This window comes from Penicillium alfredii, assembly GCF_028826965.1.
Source record: "Penicillium alfredii strain IBT 34128 chromosome Unknown utg000001l_segment0_segment0, whole genome shotgun sequence".
In the NCBI taxonomy this organism is placed as follows: domain Eukaryota; kingdom Fungi; phylum Ascomycota; class Eurotiomycetes; order Eurotiales; family Aspergillaceae; genus Penicillium; species Penicillium alfredii.
The window spans coordinates 265,493-283,716 of NW_026622698.1; the positions used below are offsets into that span (position 1 = coordinate 265,493).

The following is an 18,224-nucleotide window of genomic DNA, read 5'->3' on the forward strand; positions in this document are numbered from 1 at the left end:
TGGCGGGGAATCGCAGGGAGCGCAAGTCAACGTTGGCTTTGATCGGAGCTTCACTGTGATTAGGAACAATTGCGCCCTGCACAATGCCACTGTCTAAGCTACAGGGAGTCAAGCTCCCCGCCTCGGCCGACTTCCATGGTTTGTTCGCGCGGGGGCGTGGAGATGGGGGAGATGGAGGATTGCGCTGACCAGCGAGTAGTCCACCTGCGCGACGGCCCGATGATGGAGCTGGTGACGCCCACCATTCGGCAAGGAGGCGTGAACACGGTCTACGTCATGGTAAGAGAAAAGAAACCCGGGAACATGTGGATTGAGCTCGGATATATAACAACATGAACTGGCAGCCCAACCTAGTCCCGCCGATCACAACGGTCGACCATGCCCTGGACTACCAGAAGCGGCTGCAGGCCGTTGAGCCGAACGTGCACTATCTCATGTCACTGTACCTCCACGAGACCATCAACCCGGAGACAATCATCGAAGCGAAGAAGCGTGGCATCACGGGTGTCAAGAGCTATCCGGCCGGAGTCACCACCAACTCGACCTCGGGTGTGGTCGATTACTCGCAGTTCTACCCGGTCTTCGCCGAGATGGAGCGTCAAGAAATGATTCTGAACCTGCACGGAGAATGCCCCTCTAAGGGCGATGTGACGGTGCTGTCGGCAGAGGAGCAGTTCCTGCCCATCCTGGCGGAGCTCCATGCCCAGTTCCCCAAGCTCCGCATCATCCTGGAGCACTGCACCACTGCGGCGGCGATCGAGGCTGTGAAGAAGTGCGGGCCCACGGTGGCCGGCACCATCACAGCCCACCACTTGTCCATCATCATTGATTCGTGGGCGGGAGATCCTTTCTGCTTCTGCAAGCCCGTGGCCAAGACGCCGGCTGATCGGGACGCCCTCCTTCGTGCCGCTGTCTCGGGTAACCCCAAGTTCTTCTTTGGTTCTGACAGTGCTCCGCACCCGGCTGCCTCCAAGCGCGGCGGAGAGAAGATCGCCGCAGGTGTCTTCACCCAGCCATACACCACCCAGGTTGTGATCGATGCCTTTGACCAGGCCTGCCAGAACGGAGTCCTCAAAGAGGAGCAGATCACACCAGAAATCGTCGAGGGCTTCATGAGCAAGTTTGGCCGCGCCTTCTATGGCATCGGCGAGGAGCAGAAGGAATTCATCACCATCGACAACAAGGGCGAGAAGATCGTGGATATCCTGCAGTCAGACAAGATCGACGTGGTTCCTTTCAGGAAGACCCAGGAGACATGGAGCGTGTCATGGTCTTGAAAGGCCCGCCAAGATCCAAACCAAAATGATACCAGTCCTCGTAGGACCGTACGCATAAGCCTGTCACTTTACACGGACTTGTCTTGCCCTTGCGTAAACATATTGGCCACGTTCTCCAAGGCATGCGCCTCGGAGATGTCAATGCGACGGCCCGCGACAACCGGGTTGCCATCATTGCCCATTGCCAGTTGGCCTGCTCGCTCGAGGTGAAGTCTGATCCGGCTCTCAATGTATTCTTTCCGTTCATCTCTCTTAGTTTTGGACTCCATTTCAACCGTAGCGCTAGGCAAGGTCGCCAATCTCGGCCGGAGCTGCTCAAGAGTGGCTTGCAATGCGGGCAGTTGCGAGAGGATGAAGGTCGTATTTGTAGTAAGAGGCGTATGCTTGGTATTGGATCCGGCATCAACACCGACACGCAACTGGCGCGCAGCTGGGCTGGAGGTCAAGAAGGCCAAACTGAGTTGTCCGCGTGCAGTCGCCTTCGCATCCTCGGCCGCACCCTCCGATTTCGCCGTGTCTACAGTCGACAGGATAGACTGTAGTTGAGAAATGACGGCCTCGTTCCGAGCGCATTCGGTTTTCAAGGACTGGTTAAGTTTTCGGGTCTCAAGTAATTTTTTGCGCTGCGCATGGATGGTCTCGGGAGTGGGCGTGTCTGGTGTGGAAGTGAAAGAGAGACCCTAAAAGCACGCGCGTTAATCGCATACACAAATAATATAAAACAAGCACGGCCAATTCGTCAAAGCCGACACATAAGCAGTCTGCATACCTCGTAATGCTTCAGTCTCACCCAAGAGAGCAGGTCTTCGGGTACCGTAAGGATGTTGCGCAGCAAATAGATTTCGAATTTGTCAAATGCCTTGTCAACATTTGCTTCCAGCAATGTCTCTAGTTGGTGCAGCCCATTCTCAATTTCTAGCTTTGCTTCGGGGTACACCACATTGCCATCTTCGTCGGTGTCGGGGATCGTGGAACCATTGCTGGCATGCGCGAAACCCAGGCGCTCGGGCGGTGTGGCAAGTAGACCAGATTCCAAGCTCGAGATGGCCTGGTAGATCAGATTGTTGATCGAGTTGATAATATCATCTATGAGCGACTGGAGGGGTGGTTAGCGACAAGTTTGTTTTCCAAGGGGTGGGTCCTCGCGTGCAGCTCGAAAGCGCAACGAGGGGCTCAACATGGATCGGCGAAAAACCAGAAAACTCACCAAAGGGGTGTAGCTGAGGTGCTCAGTGAGCAAGGAAGTGGTCGCATCGTTCATCGCGACGGATGTGAGTTTCCGGCGGTTGAGGCAGGTTCGACGCGATGCGCGTTGAAGAAGAGAAGACGCGAGGGGGAGGAAATGCAGACGCCACCGCCTTCGCCCTCAACCCGCATTCTTCGCATTCTTCGCGCTCTCGGAGCCACGCTGATAGAGCTTGGACACCTCGAATTTCTGTTTCTATCCTTTGATGTCCTTCAAAGAATTGGAGTCACACTCGGGTAGACATGAATGTATTCCTGTTGGACAGATTTGGTGGCAGACTAACCCCCATGGAGCATCCATGGATATCACGCACCACGGCGCCTTGACCTTCAGCTACGCCGAGTCTGAGAGGCCCAATTCATGCAGTGGCATGTGTGCCAGCATCATGATCAAGTTTTCTCTGGCCTGATATCAGGGCAGGGCTCGAAACATCTTCGGTTTCCAACTGACCGGCTGGAGCGACAGGCCATTGGAAGGTTGCCATTATGCCCAAAGAAAAGAAGGCCTGCAGGTACCAGGCGGCCCCGTGGACATATCCTTCTTTGTTCTCTTTCGAGGCTTTATTTCACCTCGATATCACTGATTCTTTGGATGTCCTTAAGCCACCTCATCTTGCTTGTTGATACTTGCAGCTGGTAAGGTACCTGGCAAGCCAACGGGGAAGAGCCGCTACTCACATACATCCTCAGATAACCCCGTCATGGCTCCATCAGGTCCACTTCGAGTCCTGGTCATCGTCTCCCAGAGAAGCCCTCTGCTGGCCAAGGCCCGCGATTCGCCAGGAGATTTACTTCCAGTGGCTGTCCAACTTCTGAAATCAAACAATGTCTACAGCACACGGGAAGAGAGTCTGCCACAAACAAAACTGCTGGCGATGCAAATATTCAGAACTCGCATTTTCTTCGTCTTCGATATCGCTAATGCATCCTACAACGCCAGACTAGGCCATCTCCCCGAGCATAACCAGATCCCGGTGGCCGTGGTGCATTTCAGCAAGAAGCGGTCCGCCTATGCCGCCAATCCGTGGGTTTCCCGACGAGTCAACCGCGACATTGCTCTTCTTCACAATGCCAATGGCTTCGGAGCGGTGCCACCATTCGTGGAAGATCATACTCTGGGGAAGCCGCCTCAGTACTTGAATCCGCGCGACCTCTCACTATTTTGACTGCTATGTATCTAGAAGATCTCGTGCTGGGGATGTGGTATCTCAAATAATGACTCGAATAAACGAAGTGCCCGAACGCCATCTCACCCACAAACAACCATTGCCTTTCAAGAAAAAAAAAGATAGATATACAGACGTTAGAAATCCATCGTAAGCTGCGGTGCCATTTTCTCGAGGTCTTCCACCTGCGCCGACATATTAGCTCACTTGCGCGCATGTAGTTAGGAGAGTAGTAAAGCCATACCTCCAAAAAACCGTCCCCAGCGCCCCTCCCACCAGCCTGGTCATCCGTCTCGGCCCTCTCAAAGGCAGCGCGTGCAATAGCCTCCCTCACAAAAACATCGACATACTTAGCAACGACCCCATTGGCATCTTTAGCGACCTTGGTCTTTTCGCTCTGGAAATGGTGGTGGAGCAGCTTCGTCAACAGTTTCGGGGGTATAGCCGGGTCACCCGACGTCACGTCGTCCCCTTGCTGGGCAGAGGTGATCTCGGCAAGAATATAATCTGGTTCCTGGGAGAGCGAGCGGTCGCGACTGCGATTGGACTCATCCTCATCTTCGGACTGAGACGCGGCGTCGGAGGCTGATTCCGCTGTTGGAGGGGACTCGGCACGCGCGCGTTTCTTGGAGGTTGTGGGCTTTGATTCGAGCTTGGCTGTCTTGGATGCCGATGCTGATGAGACTTTGTTGCTTGGTTTTGCTTTGCTTTTGGCTTTCGGCGCGGATGTTGATGGCCCCGCGTTGGAGGCGCGGCTGGGAGGATTGAAGGGGAGGACGCGCCGCTTTTTCGCGGCTTGAGGTTCACCGGGCATTTTGTGCTGGATATTCCCGCTAAGAGGAATTGGTGACGTTGGAGGGGGCTGCTGGATGCTAGAAAGCGCGGGTCGCGATCTGCGGACGCGGTGTCAGGTGATGCTCTCTATTTCGACACCCTCACACCCACGAGACACCTTGGCTTTTGACAGTACAAGTGGCATTGACAATATTGCTGGAGATCTGATGCTTTTTTTGAACACCAAAGGCTTTGCACTTCAGTTTATCATCGAATGTTTCACTTGCAAGTACTAATCGTTCCATGGATGAAGTGGGTCTACAGCTCTATAGAATGACTCGACCTTGGCGATGCGTCTTTCGCATTTCACATTTCAAGACCAGTCCCCGCATATATTCTTCCATATGCAGTACTTTGACGAAAAATTACCTCCGCCCGAATACTCAGCGATGTTCAATGAGTACCAATTACAGAGGCATGTCATCCTCCCATGCGCCAACTCTTCCGCGCTCATTCCCCAATTCTGGGTTCGAATTACTCGATTCCGCAGAGGAAATTGAAGAAGAGATTCGCTTTCTTACTGTGCTAAGAAATAATACCCTATCAGCATAGGAGAAGTGCTCGGTGAACGGTATCAGGTTGTTGGGAAAGTGGGATATGGCGTATCATCTACTATTTGGCTTGGACGTGACCTCCAGTCCGTTGACACCAGATATCTTTGCTCAGTGATGTTTAATGACTAACACATGTTATAGTGAGCCCAAGTATGTCTTCTTGAAGGTCTACGTTCACAGCGCCGAGCGAGATCTCGAAGTTAAGATCTATGAACAGATCAATGCCACACAATCAGACCATCTCGGCAAAACCTACATACGCAAGCTCTTCGACCATTTCCACATTGATGGTCCCCATGGCTGCCACACTTATCTAGTCCACCAGCCCCTCGGAATGAGCTTAGACCAGTATCTGTGTTTTTCCCCCGGTAAAGTGATGACTCTTAATGACCTGAAACCCTGTATCCGGCAAATCCTAGGTGCCTTAGACTTCCTTCACGATGAAGCCCGAATCATTCATACCGGTAAGTGTCTAGAACCCAGAGAAACCCACCTAATCTGATAGCCAACATTTTGAAGATCTACAGGTGAAGAACCTTTTCATGCCTTCCGAGTGTACCTCTCTTCCAAACATCGAGGAAACAGAGACGGAGGCACCCTCTCCCCGGAAGGTCTTAGATGATGGCCGCACGATTTACCAAAGCTGTCTGCTTCTCCCGGGAAATGGGTTACCCTTTTTGACCGACTTTGGCGAATGACGCTTCATGGATGAAGTCCACAACGACGACATCATGCCCAATCAGTACAGGGCTCCTGAGGTTGTGCTTAAGATGAACTGGGACTGCAAGGTGGATATTTGGAGCGTTGCCATGCTGGCAAGACACTTGCGACTCATGCTACTTTCTCTCAACTTTCTTAAAATCCACCTATAAACTAACGATATGTTAGGCCTGGGATATCGTCTGCAGTAAATTCCTGTTCCAGGGTCGAAATACAGATGGGATCTTCGATGACCGGGTCCACGTCGCAGAGATGATTGCGTTGCTGGGATCTCCACCAGCTGAATTTGTGAAACGGATCTAGGTCGGCCATGTATTCTGGAATGAAAACGGTAAGCCTTCAGTCAAAGCACTTCAGTATGACAAAAGAATTGCTGATAAATCCACTCTTCAGGATACTGGAAGGACCTTGTTCCCGTTCCCGATATTACGCTCGAGAGTCTAGGAGCCAACACCAAAGGAGACAACAAGAAAGGGGTTTTCCGGTTCTTGCGGAAGGCACTCTCGATGGATTCCCAAGGAGAGACCGACGGCCTCGGAGCTGCTGCGCGATGAATGGCTGATGAAGGGATTGAATTTCTCAAAACGTGGATAGTCTTCATAATGACGACAGTTTGTATGAATCCAGTACATAGCTGGAGAAAGCCTCTTCACAATAAAATATCCCGTTCTTGTCTTGAGAGGTTCGGCAATGAGTAGATCCATTGGCATGTTCACATAACACCCATAAAGAAATAAAGAAACCGGACTCCTGAATACAAACGAACCGAGGGCAACTTCAACTCCCAGGCTTTCAAACAAAACCACAACAGACCCAGATCTGAAGACCAACTCTCCTAAGTAATAGCCCGAGCAGCTCGGGCACCTCCACACCCAGAGCTAGCCTGATCATCAACCTCCTCTCCGAACGGATAGACAACCATTACATCCAACCCAACGGCATCAAGCAAGCTCCGAGTCCTGTCCCAAGAAACACCAAACATCCCGGAATTAAAACGGCAAGAGTAAAGCGCAGTGGGCGCATCACCGTCACCTGCAAGGCCTTGAGTTTGGTCAGAGTCAAGCAGCTGCAGTTGTCTCTTCAGATCGCAGAGCGCAGAATAGGTGCTGTTGACGATAAGGTTGGGCGGGTCCACCTGACGACCATATCCACCGGAGGTAAAGAGGCACACGATCCAGTGGCGCTTCTTTCCGGCCGCCAGATCAGCCTGCTGGGGCGGGATAATTAGCGCCGTGCCCAGCGGGTGCCACACCCGAATGGTGGTTTCGTTGCCAGACTGCAGGTTGATCAGGGTATTGGGTTCACGGCGGGCGAGGAGTTGTCTGCAGTGGGTGCGGTAGACCTGGTAGGCGGCGGGATACTGTTGTTAGTTAGTTATTGGGGGTCTGTTTCACAGGATTGTATGTCTTCGGCATGTGAATTTAATGTAGATTATGATGTATGCTGGAGATATAATGGGAACGGCCAGAGGCCGCCATTGAGAATGAGGGGAAGTGGGTATGCGGATGAGATTGATACAGACTCGTTCCCGAAACGCCCTCGCGATGCCTGCTCCCCAGACGCCTTGGGCGTTGCATGCGTCTATAACAGCGTCAGTGACGATTTGTAGTCAAAACAAGCAGAGATCACTGACGGATCAACGCCGCGCCCTCTGAGGCGTCGAACAGATTTCCCGGAGACTCCCTCACCCGGGTGTGTTGAATTGGCGGCATAGACGGCACAGCATCGTTGCTGTCATCGCTGGGGATAGCGACGAGCCCCTGTGGCTCACTGGAGGAGCTCATGGCGAAAAGACGCAAGAAGACGTGCGGGCAGTTTGTGTGGAATCTGAGGCGAAGAGTGTGGCGAAGCGAGGATTACGTGAAGCGAAACAAATTCACTGCGTGGACACGGTAGGGCAGGTAGACGAGTTCGCCTGCTGACTCGGCGAGCCGACCGTTCGAAGCATTGTCTGAAGGCAGCTATCGCTAGTTTGACACTAAAACCAAATTGAAAGAACAGATGAAAGCGATGTGGAGACTCTGACCCTGGGGACTCAACGATTCTACAGGATTGGTTTACCTGAAAACTATCAACAACTTTCCCCTGCGCAGAGTTGAGATGCTTCATTTAAGATCCGAAAAAAGAGAATTGTGATTGTAATTAGAGACCTCGAAGGTCTCGGAGTAAAACACTGGTAAAGAGGAAGTATCCTCGCGATCTTCACAAACACCCTACTTGGCGCTGCCCTTGGAGAGCTCACTCAAGCGCCGCTGGACAAACGTCTTCAAGCTCTTGCGCTTCTTGAGACCCTGGGACTTGTCCTCTTCCTGGGGTCCCTGCGCCTCCGTGTCGGCCGCGGCGAAAGGGAACTGCAGACCACCAGCCTGGACGGGGCTGGTGATGGGGGGCAGGGAGGGGGTGATCGAGAGAGGAGTGCTGTGGCTGCTGCTCGACTTGAGGCGGCGGCTCATCGAGCGAGAGATGCTCTTGAAGATGCCAGGGTTCTCCTCCTGTTCGGTGCGCTCAAGGCGCGAGATCTCACCGCGGGCCGTGACTCCGTTGGTCGCCAGGTTTTCCTCGACGACCGAGTTGAAAATGACAACTCCTTGACCGGGCGCAACCCCCAACGTTTCGTAGAGGAATGTTTGGAGGAGACTGGTGGCGCGGAGGTTGGTCATGGGGCCGATCAGACAGGGCAGGGCATGGATCTTGAGCAGATACGCCGGGAGAGTGTTGTTGCCGAAGCGAAGGCAGGCATCATGCTCAACAACCACCAGCACAGAGGTCTCGGGTCGAAGATAGACCTGGGCCAGACGAAGGGCCAGGTCGGTGATAAGCTTGGACTCTTCATCCTTAAGCTAGTATAGAAGTCAGCAACAAAGATCAGACTAAACTGCAAACATAACAACGAACATTGATGTTGGTCTTGAGTTCCGCAACAACAAGAGAGTCTTGATCAACACGCTCCTTGGGCGAGTTGTGAGCACCGCGGGCCGAGAAAATGTCCTCGTAGTACATAGTCTTCTTCCGGGTCAAGGTGGGTGATTCCTCGATACATGTTGGGGCAATGTAGATAGGCTTGATGTCAGGCGCATAGCGAAGAGTCGGCGCAATATTCTCATCATCCGGCTTGTCCTCTACAAAGACAGAAGGCCGGAAAGCCGGATGCTCAGAAAGCGGCGGCATGTGTGTGTCGGAATAAATCTTGGTTAGCGCAGGGTGCATGACCTGGGTCAAATGGCCAGGAGAAACATTTGTTGCCAGGCGCGGCAGGGACGACCTCTTCTGGTTGGAAAGATCCATGTTGTAGATGCAGTAGAACGAGAAGATGCAGTGAAAGCGAAACAACAAGATGCAGGGGAGCAAGGAGAAGAGGAGAGAAGGCGGGTGAGTGGGGAGAGAGGGAGAGAGAGTCGCCGAGGAAGAAAAGAAAATAAGAATAAGAATAATATTTCAGATTCGTGGGTATCAATGGAAAGCGCGACGGGGACGGTATTAATGATACGGCTCGGCGTCAACATAGAAACGCCAGCTCACTGAACGCCGAGTTCCCACTGTAGAAGATCTTGTCGATACGGCGCCTTCGGTCCCATACAATCTCACCATCCACATGCCGGATGTATAGCACCCGGTGCTGGGGGATGAACTCTTCATGGGTAGACTCTTTCTTCCAACTGCCCATGCCGACTTCCAATTGACCCTCGAATCGATCTAGAAACCCAATGATAAAATCAGCAGGCTCAAAATTGGAATCCCAATTAATGCGGTTGATGATATCTAGCATTGGTTAATAAGGTATTCATGATTTCATGGATAAATAGGAAATACCTCCTGCGGGCCGCAACTTGTTCTCTCCCGACTTGGACCCATGTCCTGGGGAAGGACTGCGGCGGGGTTTTTCTGCCACTTGCAAGCTGGTAGGTTCTGGTGATCCTGATAGCTCTGTCGTTGCTTCATGATAGTCACGTGGCGGAATAGGGTCGTTGGCAGGCATAGTGGACGCCATGATTATCTGCTGTTCAAAATATTTCAAAAAAACAGGTAGAGGTGCCAGACAAATTCCCTAGGGTGCATAGCTTATTTTATAGCCATTCATAGTCGTATCAGGTGTGCGACATGGCTGCTGGCTCTAGTGCCTGCTTGTTCCCAGAGGGGCTAGCAATATCATGCTCGCTTCCGAATGATCGGACAATAGGGCTTATTCGATTGCAGACCAGGCAATGTGACTCAAAAAATGTGGCGAAGCATGGGGCATGGCCCTTGAGTCATGGATAGGCCATAGGGCAATGCAATTTTTTTGCGGAACTCATCTCTGGATCAGCACCCAAGAGTCATCGGATTGATGGGTTGCTTGCTCAAGTGAAACCCCGATTGCCTACATTTAAATTGGTTTGATTGTCCTTCCCGTCTGCTTAGGGCCTCCGGATATTCTGGTTTTCCGAGTTCCGTATTGATATTGCACGTGACCATTACACACCCCACTTCGTATTCGTATTAAAATGACGTAACATCGTGGCCTAGCCGTATTGCAAACAGTGCAAACGCAATTACAGCCTGCTACGATCTGACTTGGCAGCCTTAGAACCCTAGAGCCTTGGAAGTATTTGTGCTTGGTCTATTTCGGACAAATAGCCCTGGAGGCCTCGGTGCCACGTCATGTAGAAATTACTTTTGATCTCATGCTCATTTCGAAACTCCAGTATCAACACGCTATGCAAGTACATTGATCCATCAACAATTGTCACGAGCTATGCACACCTTGACCGAGTCTACCCAGCAGTAGTACATGTCCATATCATCCACTCACCAGAGGATCCGGCGTGAGAGTGGCTGAGGTGTCGGTCTTGCCATCGGCAGGAGTGCCGGTCCTCTCAGAGGCAGGGGTATTGGTATCTTGCGTGTCTTTCTGGGCTTCGGGCTTCTCATCCTTCGGCGCAGCCTTGCCCTTTGCTTGGAGTGCACCGTTCTCCACGGCCTCCTCAGGCAAAGGGCGGACATGCGGTTGGCAGATCCAAAACGGCCTTCCATACTCGGCAATTATTGCTTTGGACCCTGTCAAATTTTCATCGGAATGCTTCTCGAACTTCTCGGGGGTCGTTTCGTATTCTTTCAGCCCGGACTTGACGGCCTGCTCGACCAAGGTCAGAACGTGCTCAAACGCGGCCATATCCCCCGGGCGAGACCTCGCAAGCGCGTCGCGGACGTTGGTGTGGCTAGCAACCATGGGCCGAAGGACCTGGAAGAGGTGCCCCTGCATGACACCGAGGCTGGGGGAATTCGGTCTCTTGGTCTTGTCGCGTTTTTGCTTTTTCTTGGGCGGGCCTTCTTCCTTGCCATTGCCCTCGGTTTCCTCGGGGCTCGATTCTTCTGTCGCGTCGACCGGATCCGATGGCAGGAAGAGAGGCTTTCTTTCTGGGATAGGCTGCTCAAGGACGTATTTATAGATGATGTCGAGGTATCTTCGAAGGATCGCGTCGATTCGGTATCCACCTTTGCCATCCCGTCCCCTCCAGTATTCCCTCTCGTTTGTACCGACTGCCGGCGGTTTGCTGAAGATAGTTGGGTCCGAGAGGTTCCCCTCGGCACTCATAACCCCGTCGGCTCCCGTGGCTTCGAGACAGCGTTCGAGGTCGTCATGGTTCAGAATGTTACCATTGGCAAAAATCACAGTCTCTGGTGGTAGATTGTCTCGCAGATAGCGAACATAATCCCAATCTGCTAGCCCGGTATTATGACCTTTTTGCTCTCGTCGGCGCCCATGCACGGTAATGATGCTCGCCCCAGCGGAGAGAATCATCTGGGCATACTCAAGGTCTTTTCTTTGCTCTCCTGGATGCGGAACTTGGCCGTGATCGGCACCGACAGCTCATTATAAAGGCGGTTGATGAGTTTGTAGATCAGATCCCAGTCTTCTTGGAGAAAGGCACCGTAGTGTCCCTTCTTCGCGATTCCTTGTGGACACCCGAGGTTCAGATCCACTGCGTCGCAGTACGGGGCCACATGACGCGCAGCCTCCAGAAACTCGGATGGATCATTTGCGCAGAACTGTACAAAAAGTGGTCGGTCAAAGGTCGGGTTTCCATCGAGAAACAGGCTGTTGTTCTTGTCGCCAATGACCTCGCGGGTGGGTTGGAACTGCTTAGCCCGAACACGCTCTTGTTCGCCAAAAAGGCGCGCATGGTACATTGGAGAATATGCAAGTATAGGTTTTGGTTCATTCGGCGGCATGAATGTTCGAGTGAGCATGCGCCATGCCTAGGAAAAAAAATAAAAATACAGGTTAGTTATGCGGACACGGAAATCGACAACGACAGACTTACGAACTCTGACCGGTCCACCATGGGCGCAAGAATATATTTCGGACTCCCGAGGCTCTCATAGAATTGTCTGCCCAGGAGTTTCCCCCGCGGCGATTGCGGAGTGGGCGCGGAGGTCGGCTCAACGCCTTGCGGCGGAGTGGCTTCGGTAGACATTTTGGCGCGGCTCAATCGTTGAGTCAGTGGGATAGATCGCCCCAGCCACGGGGAAAGAAGCTTTGTAAGACCAATTTTGACCGCTGGAAGCAAGTATGCCTCTGCTCGCGAAGTTGCAGATGGAAAGTAACATTTTGCGAAAACCACATTCGGAGCGGGGAAACAATATTCCAGTTTATCTTATCGCAGTGGGATGTTTGGACGCGGTGGATTTCGCATGACAATTGCAGAGCAAGTGCCTTTGTACAGAACGGATTGATCATGCCGGATGAAACATGAGCCTTGAAACATTGGTGATACTCGCCCTTACATGACCCCCGAGCCACGCGGCCAGCCGAGTTGAAATACGCATCAACAATGGACGCGTCGACAGGAGCCGGTGAATCTACGATCTTTCTCCATGTACATGGCGACCGCTAATAATGGTTCAGTTCCTTTGTCTCTTTCCTTGTCCGAGGATGGGTTTTATGGTGCCCGCGTGAGTGGCAAGGACTTGGTCGTTCACTCGAACCCTTTCTCTCCAGAGAACAGGGAAGTGCAAATCGCAAGGCTTAAAGAGACCACGCCCAGATTTCTTCGATTCAGTCCGGCAAGAACAACATCCGGGACATACAATGATGAAGGTATCTCTGGGAGGCGTCTTCTCAGCGCCAATGACTCTCGCATCTCGGTCTGGCAGCTCGACCCGCTGCAATTGTTCGCTGAGATCGAAAGCATCGAACCAGGTGCATTAAATGTGGACTTTGGTGGCGACGAGAATGAAATCCTTGTCTTCCATGCCTGGAATACAAAGTTGAGCATCCACTCGCTGGAGACCGGTCGCAGCTCAGTGATCAAGACGCCAAAGTCCGCTCACCACCTCGGATTCGGATACCGTCCCCAGACTCGACAGCTGGCCATTCTTTTGAAACCGGACGCATCAGACTTGCTGACTGTGCATGAATTCCGGTCGTATGAGCTTTTCGGTCGTGCCGTGCTTCCTACTATCGATGCGCAGGGCTTGAAATGGAGCCCAGACGGGAAGTGGATTGCTATCTGGGATGTTGCCAGCGCCGGGACCAAGGTGCTGATTTATACGGCGGATGGACAGCTTTTCAGAACCTACACGGGTCCACCTGGGGTGGATGATGCATTTGATCTAGGGGTGAAACAGGTAGAATGGAGCCCTGCGACTGCCTCTAGCAATACCTCCGCAGTGCTCGCCGTGGGTAAAGTCAACGGGAACATTGACCTTTTGGGGACTCGCACGGTGAGTTCAAGTTTTATTATGGGATACGATGAACGTTGAAGCTGATTTGCACAGTTCTCTTCTGCCACCACACTCTCCCATGTCTTTCAAATCGACCAGCACTCGCCCAGTACTTGGCGCGAGCGATACACCAGTGCGGCCGGTGATGCCGAGTACGCCGAGGCATCAAGCTCTTCTGCCTTCAGCATGAGCCCTGAGTCTTCTGGCCCCCAACGCGGTGTCTGGACCATGACATTCAGTCCAGAAGGTAGTCTCCTGGCGACGGTGGACTCCATGCGCTCGAACGTGGTTTGGATATGGTCGCTGGAGCCGACCCCGAGGCTAGCCTCTGCGCTGGTCCACGAACAGCCCGTCCGCCAGGTGATTTGGCATCCCTCGACGCCGCAGCTACTGATCAACACTGTCTCTAATGCGTGGCCGTCTGTGCGCTGGTGGTCGCCAACTGGCCGCCCGGTGATCGCCCGGGTTCCTACTCAGAGAAGCGAGAGTGGGAAATATGATTTGAAGTGGCTTCATGAAGCTGGCGAGGACTCGGTTTTTTGGTTTGGGTCAAGCGAAGAATACGTGGTTGGATATCTGTCTGTCGAAGACGGTGCTGTTCAATTTGAGGTCTTGAGTTCTGTGACCAGCAAAGGCTATGGAAGTTCTTCTGGAAGTATGAGTCGATAGCCCATTGTAACATTGGAATAATTTGGCATGATACAGACAATTCTGTTACTTAATATCTAATTAATACTGAAGTAGAAGAGAAATGCCAATTCCATCGACGATGTACTGTGCATCGCACCTTCTCTGGCCGGGATAGTAGTTTCCTATTTAGGAAGGCCTATGGTCATGTATGACGTAATCACACTACAGGCCATCGGCCAATCAGGGTGCCCCACACTAACCGACACCCAGGGCTTAGGGCTCAGCTGAGTCACGCCCCACGGCACTTTCGCACTTGATCACCTTCGGCGGTCGCTCTTCTTTCTTTGATCATCCACCCCAACAGTCAACATGGTGAGTGCCCACCCCAGGGTACAAACAAAAAACTGTTATCAAAGGCCAACCGACTAATCGCAATGCATTTATGACAGGCGCCCGCAGCATCGACCGGTGGCAAGAAGCAAAAGAAGAAGTGGTCCAAGGGCAAGGGTACGCTATCACCATCCCATCCGCGCGACGAATCCGAAAACAGAAAAACGATGAAGCGAAAAATGAATGAGAGAAACAAAAGCTGACTCGTTCCGCCTACAGTCAAGGACAAGGCCCAGCACGCCGTCGTCCTCGAGAAGAGCACCTCCGAGAAGCTCTACAAGGATGTTCAGTCCTACCGTCTGATCACCGTCGCCACCCTCGTTGACCGTCTCAAGATCAACGGCAGCCTTGCTCGCCAGGCTCTCGCCGACCTCGAGGAGAAGGGACAGATCAAGAAGGTTGTTGGCCACTCCAAGATGAACATCTACAGTATGTCCCAGCCCTCTGATAAATGGTGGAATCGCCAGAAATGCTAATGTTCGTTTTAGCCCGTGCCGTCACCGCCGAGTAAACGTATCGACTTCGTTTTCTCTTTCCTCGCGGTTCCTTTTATTTCCTTGCTACGAATGATATCATTTCACCATGGGAAGCTCGGCTGGGCGTGATGCATAGTGGTTCGACGCCCGGCCCCCGCGTGGCATCCGCGCTGCCGGGGGTTCGAGGTAGATTGAACAAGATCAAAAAAACTCCTCCAAAACTTCCAACTGGGTCCTTGTCTACTTCGTAGTCTACGTAGAGTCTTCGAAGCCATCCATGGATTGTGGACAATTTCGTCTTACATTCGCATGCAACGAACTATACACACCCAGGAATGTCACGACTTATCCATCTCACTCCTCTTAGGCCTCTGCGTTGCAGCCCCCTCACAAAGCGGCCTGGTCTGCGTACCCTCCAGCGACTGAATATCCACGACCCTACCCACCTGAAAATACCTCTTATGATTCCGAAAGAACCCCTCCCACCGCCGAACCGTCTTCTCAACCTGCGCCCTGGCCAGCCTGATCTCCCTCTCGCGCCGAATCTTCTTCTGCGCAGACGTCAGCCCGCCACTACCTGCGGACCCAACTTCATCAGCATCAGCATCCTCCACCGGCAGAAACATTTCCTCGACGCCCCGCAAGTCCGGGGTGAGGTCCTCCTGGAAACAACCAGTCACAAACGCGCGCGTGGCGTCGCGTCCGGCAAAGAAATTGTAACTGCCGCCGGGCCCGTAGACCATGGGGTTGGCGGAGACGTCGAAGATGGAGGCGTTGACGGCGAGGTAAATGGGGAGGGAGGGGTCGGTGCCGTTGTAGAGGGAGAGTTGGGAGGGGGTGAGGTTAATGGGGCCGTTCTATTTTAGTCATAAGAACAACAATTAGAATTAGAATTGGGAATTCACTTCGTATTTTTGGGTTGGATATGTTGGTCGGGATGTAGGCGAACACACTCACCATGTACAGCTTCACCATCGGCCATCGTGTAAACCATGGCCGATACCCCCATAGTAGCGACTCCGACTCCGTCATGTAATAGGAGAGCCCGCACGAGGCTAGGACGAGGGTGGCGAGGACGCGGATGATGTCCACGACGCTGATGCCGCGGTCTTCTGCGTCGGCGTCGCCATTGTCGGCGGGCTGCTGTGTGCGCCGGGTCGCTGTTGAATCTGGGGCACGGTTGGACCCAGATTCTGTAGTTGATTGTCGCTGACGGAGCTCCGACATATGGTCGGGTGAGTGGTTTAATAGGTTGTTAGGTGTGTGACGTGGAGAAAGAGTAAGAGAAAGTCGGAAAAGAAAAATAACCAATTCAGCTGTCGTCACTGGGCTGGGCAGGACAAACAAAAAAAAAAACAAAAAACCAGGGAAAAAAATGCTAAATCATCCGTGTTTCAATTTGACACTATGGGGAACCGATCTACTACGACATAAACAACTACTATCTGATAAAGATACAGCTCGAATAATATGAGTGTCAGCCAGATCACGTCGACTGCTCGTCCTGCTCCCAGCTGCGCGAAAACACGTCGTTCAGCGCGTCCTGGAACGTGCGGCAATTCATATCGATCAGGCCTCGTTTCTCTTTAGATTCGGAGTTTCGAATGACAGAGACGAGGCAGAGATATCTAATGATAGAAGTTAGGTATTGTTAAAGGCGGGGGCAGGCAAAATCATACTTGTTCATCTCCATCAAATGAATCATCGTCTCGTCGTGCAGCACTACATGGCTCTCGGCTTCCTGAATCTGATCGCCCTTGGGCTTCCGATCGGGGTGATCCCACGAATACAGCTCGGAGATGTCGACAATGACGTCAATATAGTCGGAGCACATCTCGTAGCAGGCCATATCGACGGGGCGGGTATCAGAGGCAATGTAGATTTTGCTCAGCACGTCAAAGAGATAGGTCTTTTCGAAGCCACAGTTGTTGCCAAGCGTGTTGATCAGGTTTTCGAGGGTAGAGAGGTTGGGAATGAGTTTCTGGATGACCTTGCTGAAGGCCTCAAACACCGAGTAGTCGTAGATCGACGTCAGGTAGTAGTGCACGGGCGCGTTCTCGTACCCGGCGTCGCTGAGCTCGTCTGAGATGCGCTGCACGATATCCTGGAATGTGTCGGTGCGGTACTCATCTGATAGTCCGTCCACCTTGTGGATGAACACCTCGATGTTGATCCCTGGGTAGTACTGCTGGACTGTCAGGATTGTGCGGTTGAGGCGCGCGACAGAGTCCAGATAATCGTCCTGTGCGTCGATCACCCACACCAGCGCACCCAGACTGCCGAAGATGTCTTCGAGGTCGAAGGAGGGTTCGAGGTATTCGAGTTGGCCTGGGAAATCCCAGACCTGGAAGTCCATGAAAGAGCTGGAGTCGAGATGAGTACCTGGATCATTGAAGCGACATTATTTCAACCACTTACTGAATCGAGTCTTTCTGGATGCGTGTGGTAGATTCCAAGAAAAGCGTTTCATTCGGCGGCATTTTGTGGAAGACAACACTGGCAATGGATGACTTGCCACTTCTGAGACACGAGTCAGTCTCTCATTCATCCAAACCAAGCCAGATCAAAACTTACCGGCGAAGTCCCATCAGAAGAAGGCGCGGTTTGGCATCACGGGCTTTGGTGCTGGACACCGAGCCCGACTTGGCCTGCGCTGGCACACCCGGAGTCGTTCCCTGTAACAAATGCTCGAGGCTTAGCTGGGCGCTCGTTTTATGAGTGACCGGGCTGGAGAGCGACACGGAAGCATCAGAGCCATGCTCGAACCGGGTGTTTATCGGCCGGGGTCTGGAAATTGTAGGAAATGGCATGGTGAAATATCAGGTGGAACGGGCATTGCTCAGGAAAGATGAGAGCGGAGGTGAGGTTACAAGAAAAGATGGTCGAGGATCAGAGACATTCACAGCACCACAGCATCACAGCTCGGGGGATAAGAAATCTCATCACCACAAGTTCCTCTATGAAAAGAAGAGCCTCCGACTGATCGAATATACTCTCCGAGGTGATGCCGAGGCGCCATATAGCATGGCTTGTGTCGCCATGGCGGATAAAACATCCCCTTTTCTTTTCTAGAAGACCAGTAGGCTGCATGGAAAGAAGTTGCATGCTTCCTTTATTTTTTTCTTTTTCGGCCAGCAAAAAGAAAAGAAAAAGAAAAAGGACCCGGGACCAGACAGCCCGTCTCACGGCCCGTGCAGGGGACACAGTAACCAGCCGCAATCCACGGGG

At 52.5% G+C, this 18,224-nt stretch overlaps 13 protein-coding genes across 13 annotated transcripts; 5 read left to right on the top strand and 8 right to left on the bottom strand.

Moving 5' to 3' along the window:
• Nucleotides 1-83: 83 nt before the first annotated feature.
• Nucleotides 84-1,277, top strand: NUU61_000087 (dihydroorotase; the record flags this gene model as incomplete). Its single annotated transcript, XM_056650671.1, has 3 exons — nt 84-138; nt 200-279; nt 345-1,277. The coding sequence occupies 3 exons, from the start codon at nt 84-86 to the stop codon at nt 1,275-1,277; spliced, it is 1,068 nt and encodes a 355-aa protein (XP_056515521.1).
• Nucleotides 1,278-1,345: 68 nt separating this feature from the next.
• NUU61_000088 (MIND complex subunit MTW1) lies at nt 1,346-2,538 on the bottom strand (the record flags this gene model as incomplete). Its single annotated transcript, XM_056650672.1, has 3 exons — nt 1,346-1,957; nt 2,047-2,373; nt 2,485-2,538. 3 exons carry the CDS (start codon nt 2,536-2,538, stop codon nt 1,346-1,348), a joined length of 993 nt encoding a protein of 330 aa, XP_056515522.1.
• A 685-nt stretch (nt 2,539-3,223) lies between these two features.
• Nucleotides 3,224-3,688, top strand: NUU61_000089 (uncharacterized protein; the record flags this gene model as incomplete). The annotated part of the gene is made up of 1 exon (XM_056650673.1): nt 3,224-3,688. One exon carries the CDS (start codon nt 3,224-3,226, stop codon nt 3,686-3,688), a length of 465 nt encoding a protein of 154 aa, XP_056515523.1.
• A 137-nt stretch (nt 3,689-3,825) lies between these two features.
• Nucleotides 3,826-4,502, bottom strand: NUU61_000090 (CENP-X/MHF2 family protein; the record flags this gene model as incomplete). The annotated part of the gene is made up of 2 exons (XM_056650674.1): nt 3,826-3,873; nt 3,933-4,502. The coding sequence occupies 2 exons, from the start codon at nt 4,500-4,502 to the stop codon at nt 3,826-3,828; spliced, it is 618 nt and encodes a 205-aa protein (XP_056515524.1).
• A 364-nt stretch (nt 4,503-4,866) lies between these two features.
• Nucleotides 4,867-6,350, top strand: NUU61_000091 (kinase-like protein; the record flags this gene model as incomplete). The annotated part of the gene is made up of 8 exons (XM_056650675.1): nt 4,867-4,989; nt 5,101-5,159; nt 5,218-5,540; nt 5,596-5,721; nt 5,791-5,864; nt 5,965-6,039; nt 6,100-6,127; nt 6,190-6,350. 8 exons carry the CDS (start codon nt 4,867-4,869, stop codon nt 6,348-6,350), a joined length of 969 nt encoding a protein of 322 aa, XP_056515525.1.
• Nucleotides 6,351-6,631: 281 nt separating this feature from the next.
• On the bottom strand, nt 6,632-7,580 carry NUU61_000092 (Appr-1-p processing; the record flags this gene model as incomplete). Its single annotated transcript, XM_056650676.1, has 3 exons — nt 6,632-7,156; nt 7,319-7,377; nt 7,430-7,580. 3 exons carry the CDS (start codon nt 7,578-7,580, stop codon nt 6,632-6,634), a joined length of 735 nt encoding a protein of 244 aa, XP_056515526.1.
• Nucleotides 7,581-8,009: 429 nt separating this feature from the next.
• On the bottom strand, nt 8,010-9,081 carry NUU61_000093 (MIF domain protein; the record flags this gene model as incomplete). The annotated part of the gene is made up of 2 exons (XM_056650677.1): nt 8,010-8,636; nt 8,692-9,081. The coding sequence occupies 2 exons, from the start codon at nt 9,079-9,081 to the stop codon at nt 8,010-8,012; spliced, it is 1,017 nt and encodes a 338-aa protein (XP_056515527.1).
• A 211-nt stretch (nt 9,082-9,292) lies between these two features.
• Nucleotides 9,293-9,784, bottom strand: NUU61_000094 (DUF504 domain-containing protein; the record flags this gene model as incomplete). Its single annotated transcript, XM_056650678.1, has 2 exons — nt 9,293-9,555; nt 9,607-9,784. 2 exons carry the CDS (start codon nt 9,782-9,784, stop codon nt 9,293-9,295), a joined length of 441 nt encoding a protein of 146 aa, XP_056515528.1.
• Nucleotides 9,785-10,585: 801 nt separating this feature from the next.
• NUU61_000095 (tRNA-dihydrouridine synthase family protein) lies at nt 10,586-12,350 on the bottom strand (the record flags this gene model as incomplete). The annotated part of the gene is made up of 3 exons (XM_056650679.1): nt 10,586-11,493; nt 11,586-12,033; nt 12,099-12,350. Coding segments are annotated over 3 exons (1,608 nt in total), but the record flags the coding sequence as incomplete, so codon positions are not given.
• A 258-nt stretch (nt 12,351-12,608) lies between these two features.
• Nucleotides 12,609-14,169, top strand: NUU61_000096 (WD40 repeat domain-containing protein; the record flags this gene model as incomplete). The annotated part of the gene is made up of 3 exons (XM_056650680.1): nt 12,609-12,630; nt 12,683-13,500; nt 13,555-14,169. The coding sequence occupies 3 exons, from the start codon at nt 12,609-12,611 to the stop codon at nt 14,167-14,169; spliced, it is 1,455 nt and encodes a 484-aa protein (XP_056515530.1).
• A 330-nt stretch (nt 14,170-14,499) lies between these two features.
• NUU61_000097 (40S ribosomal protein eS25) lies at nt 14,500-14,996 on the top strand (the record flags this gene model as incomplete). The annotated part of the gene is made up of 3 exons (XM_056650681.1): nt 14,500-14,502; nt 14,580-14,637; nt 14,740-14,996. 3 exons carry the CDS (start codon nt 14,500-14,502, stop codon nt 14,994-14,996), a joined length of 318 nt encoding a protein of 105 aa, XP_056515531.1.
• A 338-nt stretch (nt 14,997-15,334) lies between these two features.
• On the bottom strand, nt 15,335-16,223 carry NUU61_000098 (putative heme/steroid binding domain protein; the record flags this gene model as incomplete). The annotated part of the gene is made up of 2 exons (XM_056650682.1): nt 15,335-15,853; nt 15,954-16,223. The coding sequence occupies 2 exons, from the start codon at nt 16,221-16,223 to the stop codon at nt 15,335-15,337; spliced, it is 789 nt and encodes a 262-aa protein (XP_056515532.1).
• Nucleotides 16,224-16,482: 259 nt separating this feature from the next.
• On the bottom strand, nt 16,483-17,806 carry NUU61_000099 (GTR/RAG family Ras-related GTP-binding protein; the record flags this gene model as incomplete). The annotated part of the gene is made up of 4 exons (XM_056650683.1): nt 16,483-16,624; nt 16,676-17,359; nt 17,415-17,516; nt 17,571-17,806. 4 exons carry the CDS (start codon nt 17,804-17,806, stop codon nt 16,483-16,485), a joined length of 1,164 nt encoding a protein of 387 aa, XP_056515533.1.
• Between the last annotated feature and the right edge of the window lie 418 nt (nt 17,807-18,224).